Source organism: Uranotaenia lowii, chromosome 2, assembly GCF_029784155.1.
Source record: "Uranotaenia lowii strain MFRU-FL chromosome 2, ASM2978415v1, whole genome shotgun sequence".
Lineage (NCBI taxonomy): Eukaryota > Metazoa > Arthropoda > Insecta > Diptera > Culicidae > Uranotaenia > Uranotaenia lowii.
In genome coordinates, this window is record NC_073692.1 from 238,176,505 (window position 1) to 238,192,379 (window position 15,875).

General features: G+C 39.0%; 2 protein-coding genes across 5 annotated transcripts; one reads left to right on the forward strand and one right to left on the reverse strand.

Moving 5' to 3' along the window:
• Window positions 1-2,037: 2,037 nt before the first annotated feature.
• Window positions 2,038-6,841, forward strand: LOC129745105 (adenosine kinase). Of its 3 annotated transcripts, none has more exons than XM_055737943.1 (5): window positions 2,038-2,627; window positions 2,683-2,852; window positions 3,037-3,201; window positions 4,157-4,318; window positions 5,175-6,840. In XM_055737943.1, exons 2-5 carry the CDS (start codon window positions 2,824-2,826, stop codon window positions 5,962-5,964), a joined length of 1,146 nt encoding a protein of 381 aa, XP_055593918.1. In that variant the 5' UTR covers window positions 2,038-2,627; window positions 2,683-2,823; the 3' UTR covers window positions 5,965-6,840. The 3 variants fall into 3 exon arrangements, with proteins under 3 accessions (XP_055593918.1, XP_055593921.1, XP_055593919.1); XM_055737946.1 differs by having other exon boundaries at window positions 2,609-2,627; window positions 2,756-2,852; window positions 5,175-6,841; XM_055737944.1 differs by lacking the exon at window positions 2,038-2,627 and having other exon boundaries at window positions 2,668-2,686; window positions 2,756-2,852; window positions 5,175-6,841.
• Window positions 6,842-7,519: 678 nt separating this feature from the next.
• On the reverse strand, window positions 7,520-13,096 carry LOC129747537 (nuclear pore complex protein Nup154). 2 transcript variants are annotated; one of them, XM_055741808.1, is made up of 9 exons: window positions 12,784-13,096; window positions 12,524-12,683; window positions 12,339-12,415; window positions 10,494-11,961; window positions 10,320-10,433; window positions 9,732-10,256; window positions 8,149-9,670; window positions 7,818-8,085; window positions 7,520-7,735 (listed from the first exon to the last, which is right to left on the reverse strand). In XM_055741808.1, exons 1-8 carry the CDS (start codon window positions 12,886-12,888, stop codon window positions 7,830-7,832), a joined length of 4,227 nt encoding a protein of 1,408 aa, XP_055597783.1. In that variant the 5' UTR covers window positions 12,889-13,096; the 3' UTR covers window positions 7,520-7,735; window positions 7,818-7,829. The 2 variants fall into 2 exon arrangements, with proteins under 2 accessions (XP_055597783.1, XP_055597782.1); XM_055741807.1 differs by having other exon boundaries at window positions 7,520-8,085.
• Window positions 13,097-15,875: the final 2,779 nt, after the last annotated feature.

A 15,875-nucleotide genomic window follows, 5' to 3' on the forward strand; every position in this document is an offset into this window, starting at 1 on the left:
GTGTGGCATCTTCGTCAACAAGTCTGCAACCAAGACTGGTTGCAAGGTCGAATGCATGTAGGTTGCATGCAAGGTGCAATAACTCGCCTAATATATTTTGGAAAGGAGAAGGTGAAGGAAAGGAGTGAAGTATCGCGCCAAAAAAGAGTCTTTGACTCTGGCCAAGAAATTTGGAAAACCAGTGTGTTTTGTTCTTGTGCCATCCCGTTTTGTGTTGAGGAATCCCGTCTTACGATTCGGCCTAGATTACCTGACGGTAGTCTACGTCTTACCGTAAAAGACTTTAGCCTCTGGTTCAGGTAAGAACCATAATCGTAAAGGAGGCCTATCTCTCGGGACTTCGAGAAATTCTCGAAGTCTCTAATTCCCAAGGAGAGCCCTTCTCAGCGCGGCCAATACGGCCTTGCCGTGGTCCGTTGATCCCCGTCAACGAAGGAAGACGCCGTATCCAACCCGTTCGTCAACGCCAGCCGAACTGCCATCATTTTGGCAATCACATCAGGACAAGTTCCCGTTCCTGATACGCCATTAACAATCCGCCATTGTTGAACCCAACGTCCCGGTAAAGGTAACCTGTGAGCGCTCACCAACGAAGTCATCGAGCATCCGTTACGTACCGCAACGGTCATCGACCACCGTCCAACCCACACCCTACACAAACACACCACACAGTAGCGTGCTTAATAAAGCGTAAAATTCGAAACCAAAGTTAGAAGTAGTTTTTCTCGTTATTTTTAATAAAAGTAATTTTCTCGTCCATAGTTTTAATTTGTTCATTGTTTTGATTGTAGAAAACCCACAGTTTGTTTCCGTAAATTTTGTTCGCGTTCCCCTCCGATTACCCAGCCGTAGGCCGACCCTGAGATTAGTCAAAGGGTCTTCTGCGACTGAGCTAGAAATATCCGGGAGTTGCTGGTCAAAAGTTTCAACCACTTGAAAGCAAGTGATAAATAAGATGATTAAGAAATTTAAAAAATTTAATATTTTTTTAATATCTGGTAATGCTATTTCTTTTTTTTATTTTTAAATCAGCCATTCCAATAACAAATAGGCAAACAGTAGTGTTTTCTATCTGTCAAATGAGATTTTGAAAAAATACAACAATTTCAAATCTGTCCACGTGGACATTCGGGGGGTAGGGGTTTGCCAAATGTCCACGCTTGTCCACGGAGGGGGAGGGGGGTGTCAAAAATCTCATTTTTCTGTCCACGTGGTATCTGAACGGCCCCTTTCCAGAGCGACGGATCGATATGGGTTTGAAGAAGTAAGCCTTCAAAGACGCAATTAATATCCGAGTGATTCGGTTGTTCTCGACACAGGTTTTTAATATAAGTTTAAGTCTCATGTCCAATGTCTCAAGTCTCATATCTAATGTATGTGTTTTGCTCATGTCTCACGTTTCAAGTCTAAGATCTCAAATCTCAGCTTTAAAAAAAGACACACACCGTCTTAGCCAGTTTAGGCTTTACAGACTGAATAAATGACGTGGACAACTTAAGATTAACATTGAACACCCAGTACCGAAATGGGAATCGAACCCATGCCATCAGTGGACCAGCGATTACCGTCTTACCCAAGGGGATGAAGGAAGCAAACATTTACGTACCAAGTTTTCAGTCAAGAAACCCGCAGGAAGAAGAAAATTGAAACGATTGAAACACGTATATGGGCAACATGGCCGTCTTCATTGCAACAATTTCAACCAGAGCCAATTTTTTAATAATCTTTAAAATGATATCTGCGGCTCGGGAATGTCAATCAAAGGGATCTTTGGTAACATTAATAAATTATGGTTGGGCACAAAATGCAGAGTTTTCAGTATAATCCTTGTTAAAATTGATTCTAAATTTGCAGTATGACAACAACAGATGCGTTTGGCAACCAAAATGTTACCCTATTACGTGTCTGTTGTGGGGTGAAGTGTTTAATTTCGGGAACCACACTGACGTTCTGGTACCAAAAATTTGGTACGGTGCGTTTGTATGCGATTTGACAGCTGGTTCAGTCCTCTGGTCTTACCACGCTAACCACTCGACCACCGAGACGTACGTAGCTTTCATGGCTTATGTCGACTCAGGTCTCAGATTTCATATCTCTATAGTTTCAGGTCTCATGTGCATGCCTTTGTTCTCAAGTCCCGTACTTCATGTCGTAGGTCTCATACCATAAATCTCAGTTCTCAAGTCTCTAGTCTCATGATTAGGGTCTCAGGTCCCACTTTCCAAGCCTCAAACGTGTAAAAAGTCGTGTTAAAAAAGCTCTCTGTACAAAAGAAAATTAATTGAATACTCGGTAAAATCTCTATCGTTTTGAAATTTTCTGCATACAGAAACAATACAGTTGACCTACAGCGTAAAATGAACTCAAGTCGACCTTCGTATAGCAAACTTTTACCGAAACCGAATATTTTCCAATCACTGCCACTGCACACTCTCTCTCTCTTGTGCTGCTGCATTATCGCTCTTTCCGAAATATGTAGCGCGCGCCTTTTCCACCTCCTTCTCAGTCAGACTCGACTCGTTGAAGCAAATAACATGGTGGTGGTGAACATTGACAGCTACGTCCTTGAGATGAACCATAATATTGGAGTTTGCTGAATCTTATCCATATATTGAGGATCCGTGCAAGTAGGTTGTGTAGCATTAACAACATAGCGGCACTTTCATTCATTATTTGTCGTAGTCGCGTGAGTGTACTATTCTACAGATTCTACATCACAGTCCTTGAGTAATTTTCGATCACTGCGTTGTATTAGAATGTGCACAGATCTCTGGAATTAAGATTGTTGCAGCAGTATATCATCGCTTCTGAATAGCCAGTAACATGACTAACGACTCTCCTATTAGTAGCTGGTAAGTTTGCTTCCGTTGAATAGATAATGACGATATACTACTAATCACGTTTTATCATGTAATCGCTTGCAATAATGTCTTCCTTCATCTATTACGCCTTGTGAACGGCAATCATCAACTGGTCTCAAACTGGGTGGCCTCGTCGTTTTTGGTCACCTACTCGTCTAATGTGCAATCGTTTTAGTGACCGATGTCCTCGGCTGGTGGCGTTCGGAAACGTGCTGTTGGACATCAGCGTTGAACTTCGGGGCGATAGTAGCATCCTGAAGGATTTCGACCTGAAAGAAGATGACCAGCGGGAAATTCCTGCGGAAAAGTTAGCTCGCCTGGTGTCCGTCGCCGTGGAAACGTAAGTACGATAGGTCAATAATGACACACGAATGGAACAGAATAACGTGCACACAGAGCTCTAGGCTCTAGCTTCCAGTGCTTCGAGTTTGTGAGGAAAACTTGCAGATTCTTTTGATTCAACCACTCGAAAAATGTTTATATTCCATCGCGAACATATGTGTGGGTTAGAGTGGTTCGAATCAAATATTGCGTTTAATTAACTTCACTCCACTAAAAACCACTTAGAATGGTACTAATTGCAAAACGCTTGTTCTGTTTATCAATAGAATTTTAATAATTGACAATTTGAGTAGGAAAAATTTACGTTATTTATTCGACAATCATTCTGTGATGCTTTGAGGAAAAAGATTCTCAACATAAATTTTTGAATTCAAGCTCGCCTTCAAAAGCGAAGCAGCTTTTAGTTATGCACTAAAAAAGCACAGCTCTCCAAGGACTGCCGATTTTTGCACTTTGCGGTGCCTCTTGCTAAATTATATAAGACGTTAAATAGCTGGGAACACAACGAAATTTCAACACATGATTCACTCATAAAAAAGCGGGGTTTCTTATTTCACAAAATTACTTTTCGGGATCACTGACATGCGATTTGGCAATTGAGCAATAACTGCTGCTTTAGTGCATGCCATTAGGCATACAGACATAAAACGTTCACCATGAATTGTTATCTGGGCCTTAGGGTGGCTTCCTTAAATGACAAACTTTTTTGTAACTCAGACTTGTACAAATCCTTTAATATCTCCAATTTGCAGAAGAAGAACGGGCTAAATATCTTCAAACCAGCTCCACCCGTTTCACAATGTGTGAAGGACACCCGCCCAGAAACTTTCCTGCAACCCATATCATTGTGGCTAAATTTGGTCGGGTGTACCTACACCTTTGTTGACCCTAAAGAACTATCTGTTATTTATCTCCTCTACTCAACTAACGATACAACTTCTACGCCATTGCAGGTGCGGTACGCCAAAGTACAACCCAGGTGGATCGGCGTTGAACACATGCCGAATTTTGCGCGCCCTTGGCGAAAAAAATATCATTTTCTGCGGTGCGGTTGGCGTGGACGAATATGGCATCAAGCTGGAACAGATGCTTAGCGACAGTTCGCTTAATACTTGGTAAGTTTGTCTTTCTATTGAGAAGGGCATTTCTCCAAAACCGAATTCAATAAAAAAATCAATAGGAGAATCACCATAAAAAAATTTATTAACATTTCAGCATTTTCACAAATTTTAAATTTTTATGATTTTTCCACTTTTTTTTTCTTTTTTTAAGAGGTTCGACTCTGACTTACTTATTTTAAATGAGATGATCGATCAAGTTGAGTCGATTTATCTTTCCAGTAATGATTTGAATGTTTCCGAAAAGAAGATTCAAGCGAAACTTCTCAAACACTAAATTTGTTCCTACACAGTAAGTCGAAACTAGTAGTTTTTTTTTAACGAATTTTCAACATTCGGAGTACGTTAATCAATTTTCAAATAGCTGAGTCACTTTCATTAGACAAACAAGGATCACTCAAGGAATATTTAAAGAGTTTCACTGAACTATCTGCAGAAGCAAATGGAGCTCGGTAGAATATCGCATTATTTAACGAAAAAACTGTAAAAAGATTACGAAATCGGTGCTTTTATTACCGAACTTTCAAGACAATTTCACAGAATGTTTAGTTATTACTTATTTTATACGATTAACTGATTATTTAACCGAATAAATTGGCCATTTTTACCGAACAACTGTGAAATTCCGGTATATAACTGATCGGTGAATTGAATTTCTATTATCGCAGTTCCCCTATTGTTGTGTATCTAACCAATATTTACAAGTTATTTTATGTTTTCCGAATTTCCGATTCGGGTTTTATTGAAATTGTAATATTAAATAATTTTAAAATTCACTCTAAGTTATTGAAAATTCAAATCCAATTTGTTGATTAATAGAAAAATAACCGAATACATGTATTTCCGCTTTCAGTATTCAAACGCTACCCGAACATCCAACGGGGACTTGTATTTGCCTGATCAGTGGTGACAAAAGAAGCTTGAATGCCAATATTGGGGCATCGCTGCACTTCAAGAAGGAGTTTGTAAGTTCACGGTGGTGTCAGAGTAAAATTGGAAGCTGCAATTCGGCCGCTCATGCCGATGTCGACGAGGAAGTTCGTGTTTTTTACGTAGAAGGCTATTTTGTGCCAGAAAAATTCGCCATCTGTAAACACATCTATGAAAAATATTGCAAAGGTACGGCCAACCTATTTGTGACCAATTTGAATGCCACCTATATTTTGCAAACCTATACAAAAGAAATGCAATATTTGATTGAACAATCGGACCTAGTTTTTGGAAACCTAACAGAGTTCATCGCGCTAGCCGAAATCTACGAATGCGACGACGTCGACCAGTTGGCAAAATGTTTGATTCGAAAATATTTGAAAATAAACCGAGAAAAGATTATCGTGGCGACAGATGCGAGCCGATGCGTGCGTTACTATCATGGAAACGGAAGTTCATTCCACGCCGAAACGTTCCAGGTACCGGTTATTCCATCGAAAGCCGTGATCGACACAACTGGTGCTGGCGATTCGTTCGTTGCAGGATTCCTGTACAAATACATGAACGGAGAAGCACCCACGCTAACCGATTGCATTCGATATGCTAGCAAAGTGGCCGGCAAGGTTATACGCCAGGTAGGATGTAATCTACCATCATCTTTGCCCGCGTCTCCAATGACGCAAACGACAGAGGAGTTTGAATCATTAAATTAGAAAAATACCTTAGTTTACTTTCTGCGGTATAGATTATAGTTCCAGTTGTGTTTGTGGTAAGGTTTAGTCTGTTTTTTTAGCTTTTGTATGCTGTTACTATCCATAACCAAAAAACTGAAACTAGGTAATTAGGTATTACCAATTTGAAAAATATCGTTTTTCTCAGATTTATCAACAACAAAAAAACACAAAGATCTAAAAACCCAACATGCGAAATAAAGTTATAAGTTTTTGAAGATCTTTGGCTAAGAAACTACAGATGTGATAACAAATGAGTTAGATTTGGTCGATAAGTATAAATATAAATTGTTCATTTAACATTTTCCATGCGTAATTCAAAGGTATGGTTATATTTTAGGCAGTTCCTTCTCTTTCAAATATCAAAGCAAGACATCTTAAAGAAAAACTCAAATGTGGAAAGCCAATAGATCTATTTCAGTGTTCATCGTTCTGTGCAACTTCATTTATTTATTTGCTCCGTATTCATAAACCACATAGTTAATTCGCAGAAATTCATTTCAACATTTATACGGTTATGGACTGTGTGGGAGATCTCAAATCACGGAAAATCGTCAAATTTATAAGCATAGGTCTCGGCGACATTATTTTCTGTTATGTAAGGATATAAGATTATTATTGAGCATAAAATGCGGTCGTACTTAATACCGTTATGTTTTTTTTTTAATAGAACAAAGTTGAATATGTCATTGGAAATGGTGTTTCAATACTTAAATTATGTTTCTAAGTTATGTGAAGGTAAATGGTGCAGAATGAGACAGATGAATATAAAACTGTTATACGCTTCAACAATTATGTGAATATATACAATTGATGACCACCCTTTAAAACCACCAAAAATTTGAACATTTAAAATATTACCAAATAATTGTATAGGTACCATACCTATATTTGCAGAAAAATTTTAAAGCTATTCGAGACGTTGGTCAGAAATCGTAGGAATGATACTGTTTAAATGATAACCGATCACACAAAAAGGACACATACACATTTAAATTCACGGTTAATAATACTGCTGTTGTATGTTATGTAGTTTGCATACGTATATACTTATAGAAATATAAACAGTTATCAAAAAAGAAAAAAAACTTACCAAGTTAACTTCGTTCTCAGGCGCTCCTACGTTCGTTTTGAATTTCGTTGCTGGTTCAAAGGGGAGTTCGATTGGTCACTGGGATTCCGGCGCACTCATCCTCGTGTAGGTGGGATTTCTTTCGGCGTTCAGTTTTTGTCCTGATAATCACTGAGGACACATAAATGGACAAGTCTTATCTTCAGGTGTCCTCGCAGCGGCTTTCAGACAATGCGCATCCACTTTTCTTCGCAGCGTTAAAAAAACACCTAATTTTCATCTTCCTTCTTTTCTTCTACCAATTTTTTTCATTTTAGTATAATAGAAACCCACCTCCTGTATGGATTACATGCATATTTTGAAAAGTATGATTCGGATATTATCCCTTTCTCACCTTAGTGTTCACTACTTGGATGTGAAATTATCACTCACGCACAAAAACGAAGAAATAAACGGCATGAAAAGTTTGAACTTAGAAGCTGTATAATTTAATGATTGTTTGCAATGTTCACTATAGTCACAATAAAAAGATAATTGTTCAAAGTCTCGTAACATATTTTACGTGTGCTGTATAAACAATTTGTGTGGTGTTTGTTACAAATGTTGTTCGATGTCAAAATCTTAGGACTGTTTGCAATTGACACAACAACCACCAATAAAAACACATTACTCAAAAGAAATCTACAGAAGTATGACGTTGGTAGAAAATAATAGTAAAAATAATAAAGGCAGTTTAACGGTAGATACGAGCTGTCTTTCTTACCTTTAATCGAACCTAGCAATGGATCCGATTCAACTTAGATTGCGTTTCGCGTAGGTTGTCTACATGACTCTGACCGTCGGGTTTCGTGTAAAGAATACTCAAGCAAGCAGAAATCAAATCTTGCGATTTAGCAATAACTTTTCGGCGATCTTTCAATTGTACCAGATTGGGCTGAGAGGCCACAATAGATAACAATTGTGCAGTCGATCTCACTAGATACAGTTCATCTTCCTCTGTCACCCAAACACGTTCATTCATCGATACGAGCCTACGTTACAAACAGAAAATTAGTGATAGATATTTTAAAAAAATATTTAAATCATATATTTACCTTGAATAAATGTTCAATAGACTGTCAACGTCCAGATTCATTTCAATGAGAGCTTCCGGTACGGGCGAATCAAACATTTTTAAACGGAAACACCGAAGCTCTAGCTCCCGAACGATGAAAGGAAGCGGAAAGCAATGACCCGAGCTTTCATATTCTAAAGCTAAACTTTTGACTTTGGTTAACAGTCGCCGACAACGTTCTGTATTGCTGTCTGGTCGTTCCAGCTCTCGATCAAGAATATGTGTCCAGACGGATTCTATGAGAAGCGGATCGTTATGATGCGAACAATTTAGAATAGTCAGTTTGCATTCCCACAGTTCAAATCGTTCGGCGAAATCAGAATACAGTTGAGTGAGATTGTATAAAGTCGAATTAAGTTGCTTAATGGCTGTGGCCATCGACATACTGTTTTCTGGCAAAATTGACATGGCATCTAGGACCTGCTTCTGGATTTGTGCAACTTCTAGTTTGTCTTCTAGATCTTTCAACAGCACACCGTTATGGGCAGAATATCCCACAGTATCACTTCGCATGCACATTACAGCACGTGCTAAATATTCTATGCGCTGCTGTAGGGACATGGCCTCGCTGTGGATGTTGGCCAACTTGTCCAGTATTTTAGAGGCTGCTGCATGCTGCCCATTTCGTTCATGATATTTCCACAGTAAATCGGCTAGTATCAAATTTTCAGGTGTTCTATTTACTGCCCGTCCAAGGAAGGCTCCTAGAGAAGGTTCACTTATTTCCAGCAGTTCTCCAAGAAGATTATGAGAAAGCAACCACTCATAAACCGCTATATGAAGCAGCTGATCTTGACACTGCAATGCCAAGCCGATGATAGAAATAAGCTGATTATTAGCTAGTTTGTCTCGATCTACACTTTCGAGGGATGGATAAATGCTGCCACCTTTACTACCGCAGACATTGGTATAAACATACTCAAGCATCAGTTTAATTTCTTTGAAACAGCTCATCCGACTTTGGAACGCCATGTAGCCTTCCTGATCCTCCACTGGCTCGTTATTGCGATAGTAATGTAGAGCGGCTTCACTAGGGTCACTTTTTGCCGCACAAATCGAACACAGTTCAATTACTCCGCTATAGAATCCAGCAGAAGTAAACTGCTGGCAAATTGAGGTTAACGGAAGATTTGGCGCAGCACTTTTACATAACTGCAGCGCAGTCCGGAGTCGCTCGTCCTTCTCGTCCTGATCGTTGCAGCTCTTGGAGAGAAGAAGAATCTCCGAAGCCTTATGCGAAACGGCGTCCTCGTGACGGTACAAGTTGGGACAAACTTCGCGTAGTTTTGAGGAAATCGAACCCACGCTTGCATTATCGTTCAAGTACGAATTGATCAGCGTCACTATGAGCAGTCCGCAAATGTCCGATCGCGAAAGTATCAGATCACGGAAGGTACACGAGTGAAGAATGGCTTGTTGCTCCTTGGTCAACTTCGCCACCAGCAGATGGCATTGGTGTTCGCATAGTATTTTCCACAAGGCCAGAACCTCGCAGGAATGTTCTAAAAACAAGAAGAACGAAGACATTGAATGAATCGTAAAGAATGTTACAAATATACTCACTGATTAGTCGAATCAAAGCATCGAGTGATTTCTTCTCCTCGGTCAACGCATCTTCCATCGTATTCTTCTGCTGATTGACGGGCAAACCCGCACCAAATGTAGTCGACCCACCGTACGGTTGATGCTGTGGGCCACCGAACGATCCCATTCCAGACAATCCCTGATACATTTGTTGTTGCTGTTGCTGTTGTTGGTGTTGCTGCTGCAAGTATCCTCCGCTGCTGGTGCCCAAGGTTGTCGCATTGGACATATTTTTTCCTACCAATCCAACCAGATTGTTGAGGGTGATCGATTCCAGAAAACGTTTGATCGCGTATAAATCTTCCAATATTTGCGCACAATCATGTTGGCTGATGGTGGTGTGTAATTTTTCGTCGATACAACGTTTACGCCAGACTGAGCGTAGAAGACGGGACATGTGAAGGTACAGGCCAGCATGTTTTGCCGAATAGTGGAAATTGGACGAATCACTGGACATTGTTTGGGGCAGGTTGTTGTTATAGCTATGGTTTAACACGTTCGGTACTGGAAAATATAATGAGAAAGGTTAAGATTGAGGGGGAATTAGGAAATTTAAACTGTGGGTACCTGGACTGTTACCAAATTGTGTTTGCTGCATCAAACTCTGTTGTACCGAGGAAGCCGGTCGCGATGCCGAAAACGGAGTTGACATGAACATACGAGGACCGGAAGCTTGCGATTCTGTGTGATAAAATACCTTTATTAGTATGACAAAAATACTTAAGGCGGCTATGAACTTACCACCGTAGCCGCTAGGGACTGGCGAATTGAAACTCAGTGGTCTTGCAGCTGCTGAATGCCCACCCATGTAGGGTGCAATTTCAAAGTACGGTTCTCCACCATACAGAATGAAGGCCTGCGCTGCCCATTCACCCAGCTCGGTACCCTTGAGTGTTTCAATGCAGGCGATTAACAAACTGGTAGCACAAGCTTGTGGTTCAGATTGCACTTGAAAATATGCTTTCACAGCTTCGTTATGCGGTCCATGGCACGCCAATAGCAATTGTTGCAAGATATCGACCGACTTCATGAGCGATACAATATGAACCCCTTGGTTTGTGAGCAAAGCGACCTTTTTGGGAACCTGAGCAGCACGGAGTGGAGTATCCACCGTTATTTTATCCTTCGGTTTCACTTCAGCAATCGCCCAAACTTGACCATCCATTGTCATAACTGTAGAAGATTCCACCAAATTTTGGCGTGAAGGGAATGGTTCTGAGCTGAGTGACCAGAGTAAATCTTGATCCGGCTGCGGAGTGGAAACCATCAGCAAAGAGCCATGACTATAATAAGCTGAATGAATTTGCTTCGGTTTGCCTACGTTAGTGTTTGGGGTATAGCCTGGCGGAAGGCGCACATGGAGGAGATATAGGCCTTGAGGTCGTTGCTCATAGTGAGGAAATCCAGCTTGTTGTTGTGATTGTTGTTGTTGCAGCTGTTGTTGCTGAATACCGAACAACACAGGAACTGTAGAAAAGTAGAATCGCACGCCCGATTGAGTAATTGCTATCAAATGGAACTGCGGAGAATCTTCCAGACTAAGTGGGCATAAAGCAGCTACTGGTTTAAACACCGAAGGTTCGATCGTGCGCAGAACATTACCGGCGCTGGAAGCGATTTCGTTCTGTGTAACCCTAGCTATTCTTTTTACACTATTCGAATCCCCTCCTATGTCCCACGCTTCGATGGCACCTTTTTCGGTCAGCGCATACAACAACTTTCTTGAGTTATCTATCGTTAATTTGGATATTGAATCATTCTCCGAGAAAACTTTGAATATTCCGGGAACTAGATGGGACATCAATCCCTGCGAATGATTCACCTTTTTACAACGTTTACCAAACCAGTTCGATTCTGCTTGGTAGGAAATTTCATACAAGCAGCCATCTCGGCCGCCCAAGAAAATTCTTCCATCATCAGTCCCCTCGATGCAAGTGATTGCAATGTTGTCGGTGTTGAGCACGAAGATGGGTTTATTTAGCAGTTGCATTTCCTCCGTGCTGGTTGATATCGATCGATTTGGGGAGCCATTCGAATCGCCAAACGTAACTCCCAAAATGACAATTTCGATCGGTGTCGTCAGCACTAACAAATACTTTACGTCGGCAATAAAAACGCCTGGCTTCGGAACCACCAGACCTACGCTCACAATCAAATGTGACAGACCATCGAAATATGCTACATCTCGACTTTGCTCGTAGGTCCAGATCTGGAATGAAAGGATTCAGTTTCATTATTTTCTTCATTCCAAAATGAATTCTTCAAAATTTTAGTGAATTCGACACTTAAGAAACATGGTTCAGAAATTCAAATCCTAGACTAAACGTAAGAATATGATAATGGTATGGTAGGATGAGGTAAATCCTGATCCACAACTCCACAACCTAAATGGAAACAAGGAATGACATAATTCATCATCACAGTTTATTTAGTTATTTTTTGTCCAAATCGTTGTTTTGTGTTGGATCTTAATATTCACTAGCCAAATATCTTAAAATTCATATTTTAATGAAAAAAAATTCTCTAAAATGTAAAATGACATTTTTTTTCGTAAATAATTTTGTAAAGCTCTTCCTAGATACTTACATAAATATCAGAATCGATGGTTAACCAAGCTCTTCCTATTTCCGGAAATAACCCCATCATACAGTGGCACTTGATGTCTGAAAATAGAAACAAGATGATAAACCAAAAAAACGTTTCGCCAGTGGTAAGTTTCAGAAATGATTAAAAATTTGAAAAAATTTAAGCAATTTGCTTCATCAACCTACGCTTGAAATGCTCCATAATTTCCGGAGGAATCGGAATCCTGTTGACGGTGTTTAGCTGATTCAAATTTTTCAGCCCTAACGATAAGCTGGATAAATTTTGGTAGTCATAATCGTTCAAACCACTTGCAGTGGCCATTCCAGATTGCTTGATGCCGGTTACCTTGAAAGAATATGGGGTTATGTTGAGATGTTATTTCAAAGTAGAAATTTTAAATAGAATAACCAGATTTTTTTTTATATTTATACATCCTAAATTTTACCTCCAGTAATCCGGGAGACGAACAATCGGCCAAGTCATGCCGTTCGAGCATGGAACCGGCAAATTCTAGGGAATCCATCAGCGCCGTAGACTCCGAGAGGCTCATCCCGATTTTCTTCTTTCCACTAGTTCCGATGCACAATGATGGCAGATTCCGTCGAATTCACTTGTGATGGATTATGTCGGCCTCAAACACATCAAATGCAGCTTGGAACAGGTAATATTTAAGACCAGAATACGCAAAAATACCGTTTTAAGTTAGCCAAGAAAATGAACGCACGGAAATCGGCTACAACTCCGCAGAACGGACAACGACGAAAAAGCAACGGGCGCGCGGTGTCAAAGCTGGGTCAACAGTTGACCTTTTCTCGATTTTAGGTCAACTGTCACAAAGTACACGCGTGAACAAACGGAAACGCGGAAACAAAAAAAGAACTATTTTTGGTTTATTTATAAAATATAATTTTTCATCTTTTAGTTTTAATCCGCGATTTCGAAGCTAATTTTTGACAGATCGTGTGTGTGCAAGAAAATGTAAACAAATGGGTGGAAATACTAGCCTGTAATAAATTATGATTTTCTCTGATTTGGTAAGGATTTTCAAAAAATTGTGAATACATGCTTAAAGTAAAAGCACAGACAAACAGACAGGACACTCGGTTTTAGTTTTTCGCAAACTCTGTCGAAGCTAGGCAATGTCGACACTAGAGTGCACTAAAATCACTTAAAAGAAAATCCGATCTTTTAATCATGGTAGCAGTGCAATTATATGTACATCTCCATGGTGCTTGTATGTTATTGATTTTCGTTTGTTGTTATCTGCCAAAGTTTTATTGTCGTTGATTCTGTGGTAATTTTAGTCTGAAGAATTTGTCTTTTAGATTCAATGATATAAAATGAACCAAACCCTGCATTGAAAACCGATCGAAACAGTGAATCAATTCAAAGAATTTGTTAAGGTATGTGTACAATCATCGTAATTCCCGAAAGTCGTGACAAACCAATAATCTAACAACCTAAAAATTTTCATTTTAGGCGATACCAGTCGTGTCAAAGCTCTGCGAATAATAACAGGACACTTCTCCTTTAAACAGTCAACCGTCGCAATTCAGCAGAAAGTATTTATAGTCAATGGATTTAGGAGATATAATTTTCGTGAAAAAGCCTTATCGAGAATGTGTTTTATAGCAGTTCTAGCTACCAGAGAGCGAATTGATTTCATTCGAGCGATACGGGAATCACCCAAATGTAAAATTAAGAAAAAGGAGCGGAAATGATGAGAATATGTTCACAGTTCTAAAAGAATTATGTGTATAAATATGCTGACTCTTGAGAAGGGCGGTTAGACAGCAGAATTCGTTTATATAAAGTGTAGAAAGATCTTTGAAATAAAGTTTTCCCCTAATTTTCAAAACTATAAAAACTATGACTCAAACCTGAGACTCAGCCAAATGTCTTGTTGGCCTGTGAAATGACCCAAAACCGTCTTCGTTAAGAACGCGTTTGTTGTTCCTGCATGAAATGGCAAAACAGATCCTGAATAACCGTTGGCAATTTTTATCGGGCTTTTTAAACCAAAGGGAATTCACGGAAATCAAGAAACACCATTTTGTATTTTCAACACAACATTCATTTCATGCACAAAGAAATTCACAACAGATCGATTCAAGAAGTTCTAATCGGTTCCATACATAGACATCCGTTACTTGATGCTGGGTTGTCCTTTGGTTTGTTGCAGCTGTCTCTAATTGGGCATCTTTTCCTCTAGTCGAATCAATTTGATATACATAACATGTTTCCTGACGCAAAACAGAAGAACAATCAAAACTACGTATTTCACTACCGTTACCTGTGTTCTCCGGGACGGTTAAGCTGTTTTTATAACGATAATCTTTATTGCAATCACGGTTCATTGAAAACAAAAATTTCCCTAGAAAATTATTACACCAGCACGAACGATGGATTGCTTGTTTACACTTGAGATATAAATGACAAGATATCATGGCTTCCTACTATGGTTTACTTTAAAATCGCGATGCAGGTAGGCAATGTCGGCAACAGATGGCAGAGTCTTATCGCTTTGCGAAAAAATAGTCCGATTTTCTTCAGAGTGTCCTGTCTGTTTGTCTGTGGTAAAAGGTTCAGAGATTATTGTGAGCTATAAGAGAAAATCTGTATGTGCCGTGATGCATCGTAAATCGACGACAAAAAATGTGGTTTTTTTACTATTCTAAAAACCTCTCGGAGTATTTCACATATTTTTGAATGAAAAATTAAGCCAAGTGCACATTTTCAATTGCGATTTGTTTAAAGAGAAGTCAATTAACATTTCTTCAAAATTTGGAAAAGCCCCAACAATTGATAAGCTAGAAATTTCTATTTAAAAATCCATAGATTTTTGCTATTTTCTACTAAGTTTTCTTCTGCAGCTGCATACAATCAGGCGTAATTATTTGAAAGCTGGAGGGTGGATTTTGATATTTGATAGTGGTTTAAGTGAGTAAAAACAAGATTCTCGAATTACTACACAATTTTAGATTACTTTTATGCCATTCAATTGACATCGTTCAGTAGTCATGTTCTGTCGTTTTATCGGACCTTATGGTCTGATATTTTTTTTGGCGAAACTTATTGAAAATTTAATTAATGCAACCACAAGCCGTAAAGATTTTCAATTAAGAATTTAACATTTTATACTGTCTTAAGCTGAAACTTCATACATTTTTATATCTAACTTATTTATGAAATGTTATATCTAAACTTAATCCAACAGTTAGTTGATAGTAACAACGAACAAATCGATCCTGCATACATACCAGCCAAAATGACATGAAGTTCAATATAAAGAGATAATATAAAAATATAGCTAACAAATTTGAAAACAAAGAAAGTCTTGAATATAGGCGCAAACAATTATTTTACAAGTTGGTTTTTTCTCACCGACTGACTAGTTTAAAATGGATCAATCACATAAAATTGACACTTCAACCAGGCAAATTTATTACGATTTAAGTGGAAAAATAAACTTAAATCTTCAAAGGAATGTTTTTTTTTCATAATCATTTGGATTTATGAAAATTTTACTCAAAAGAT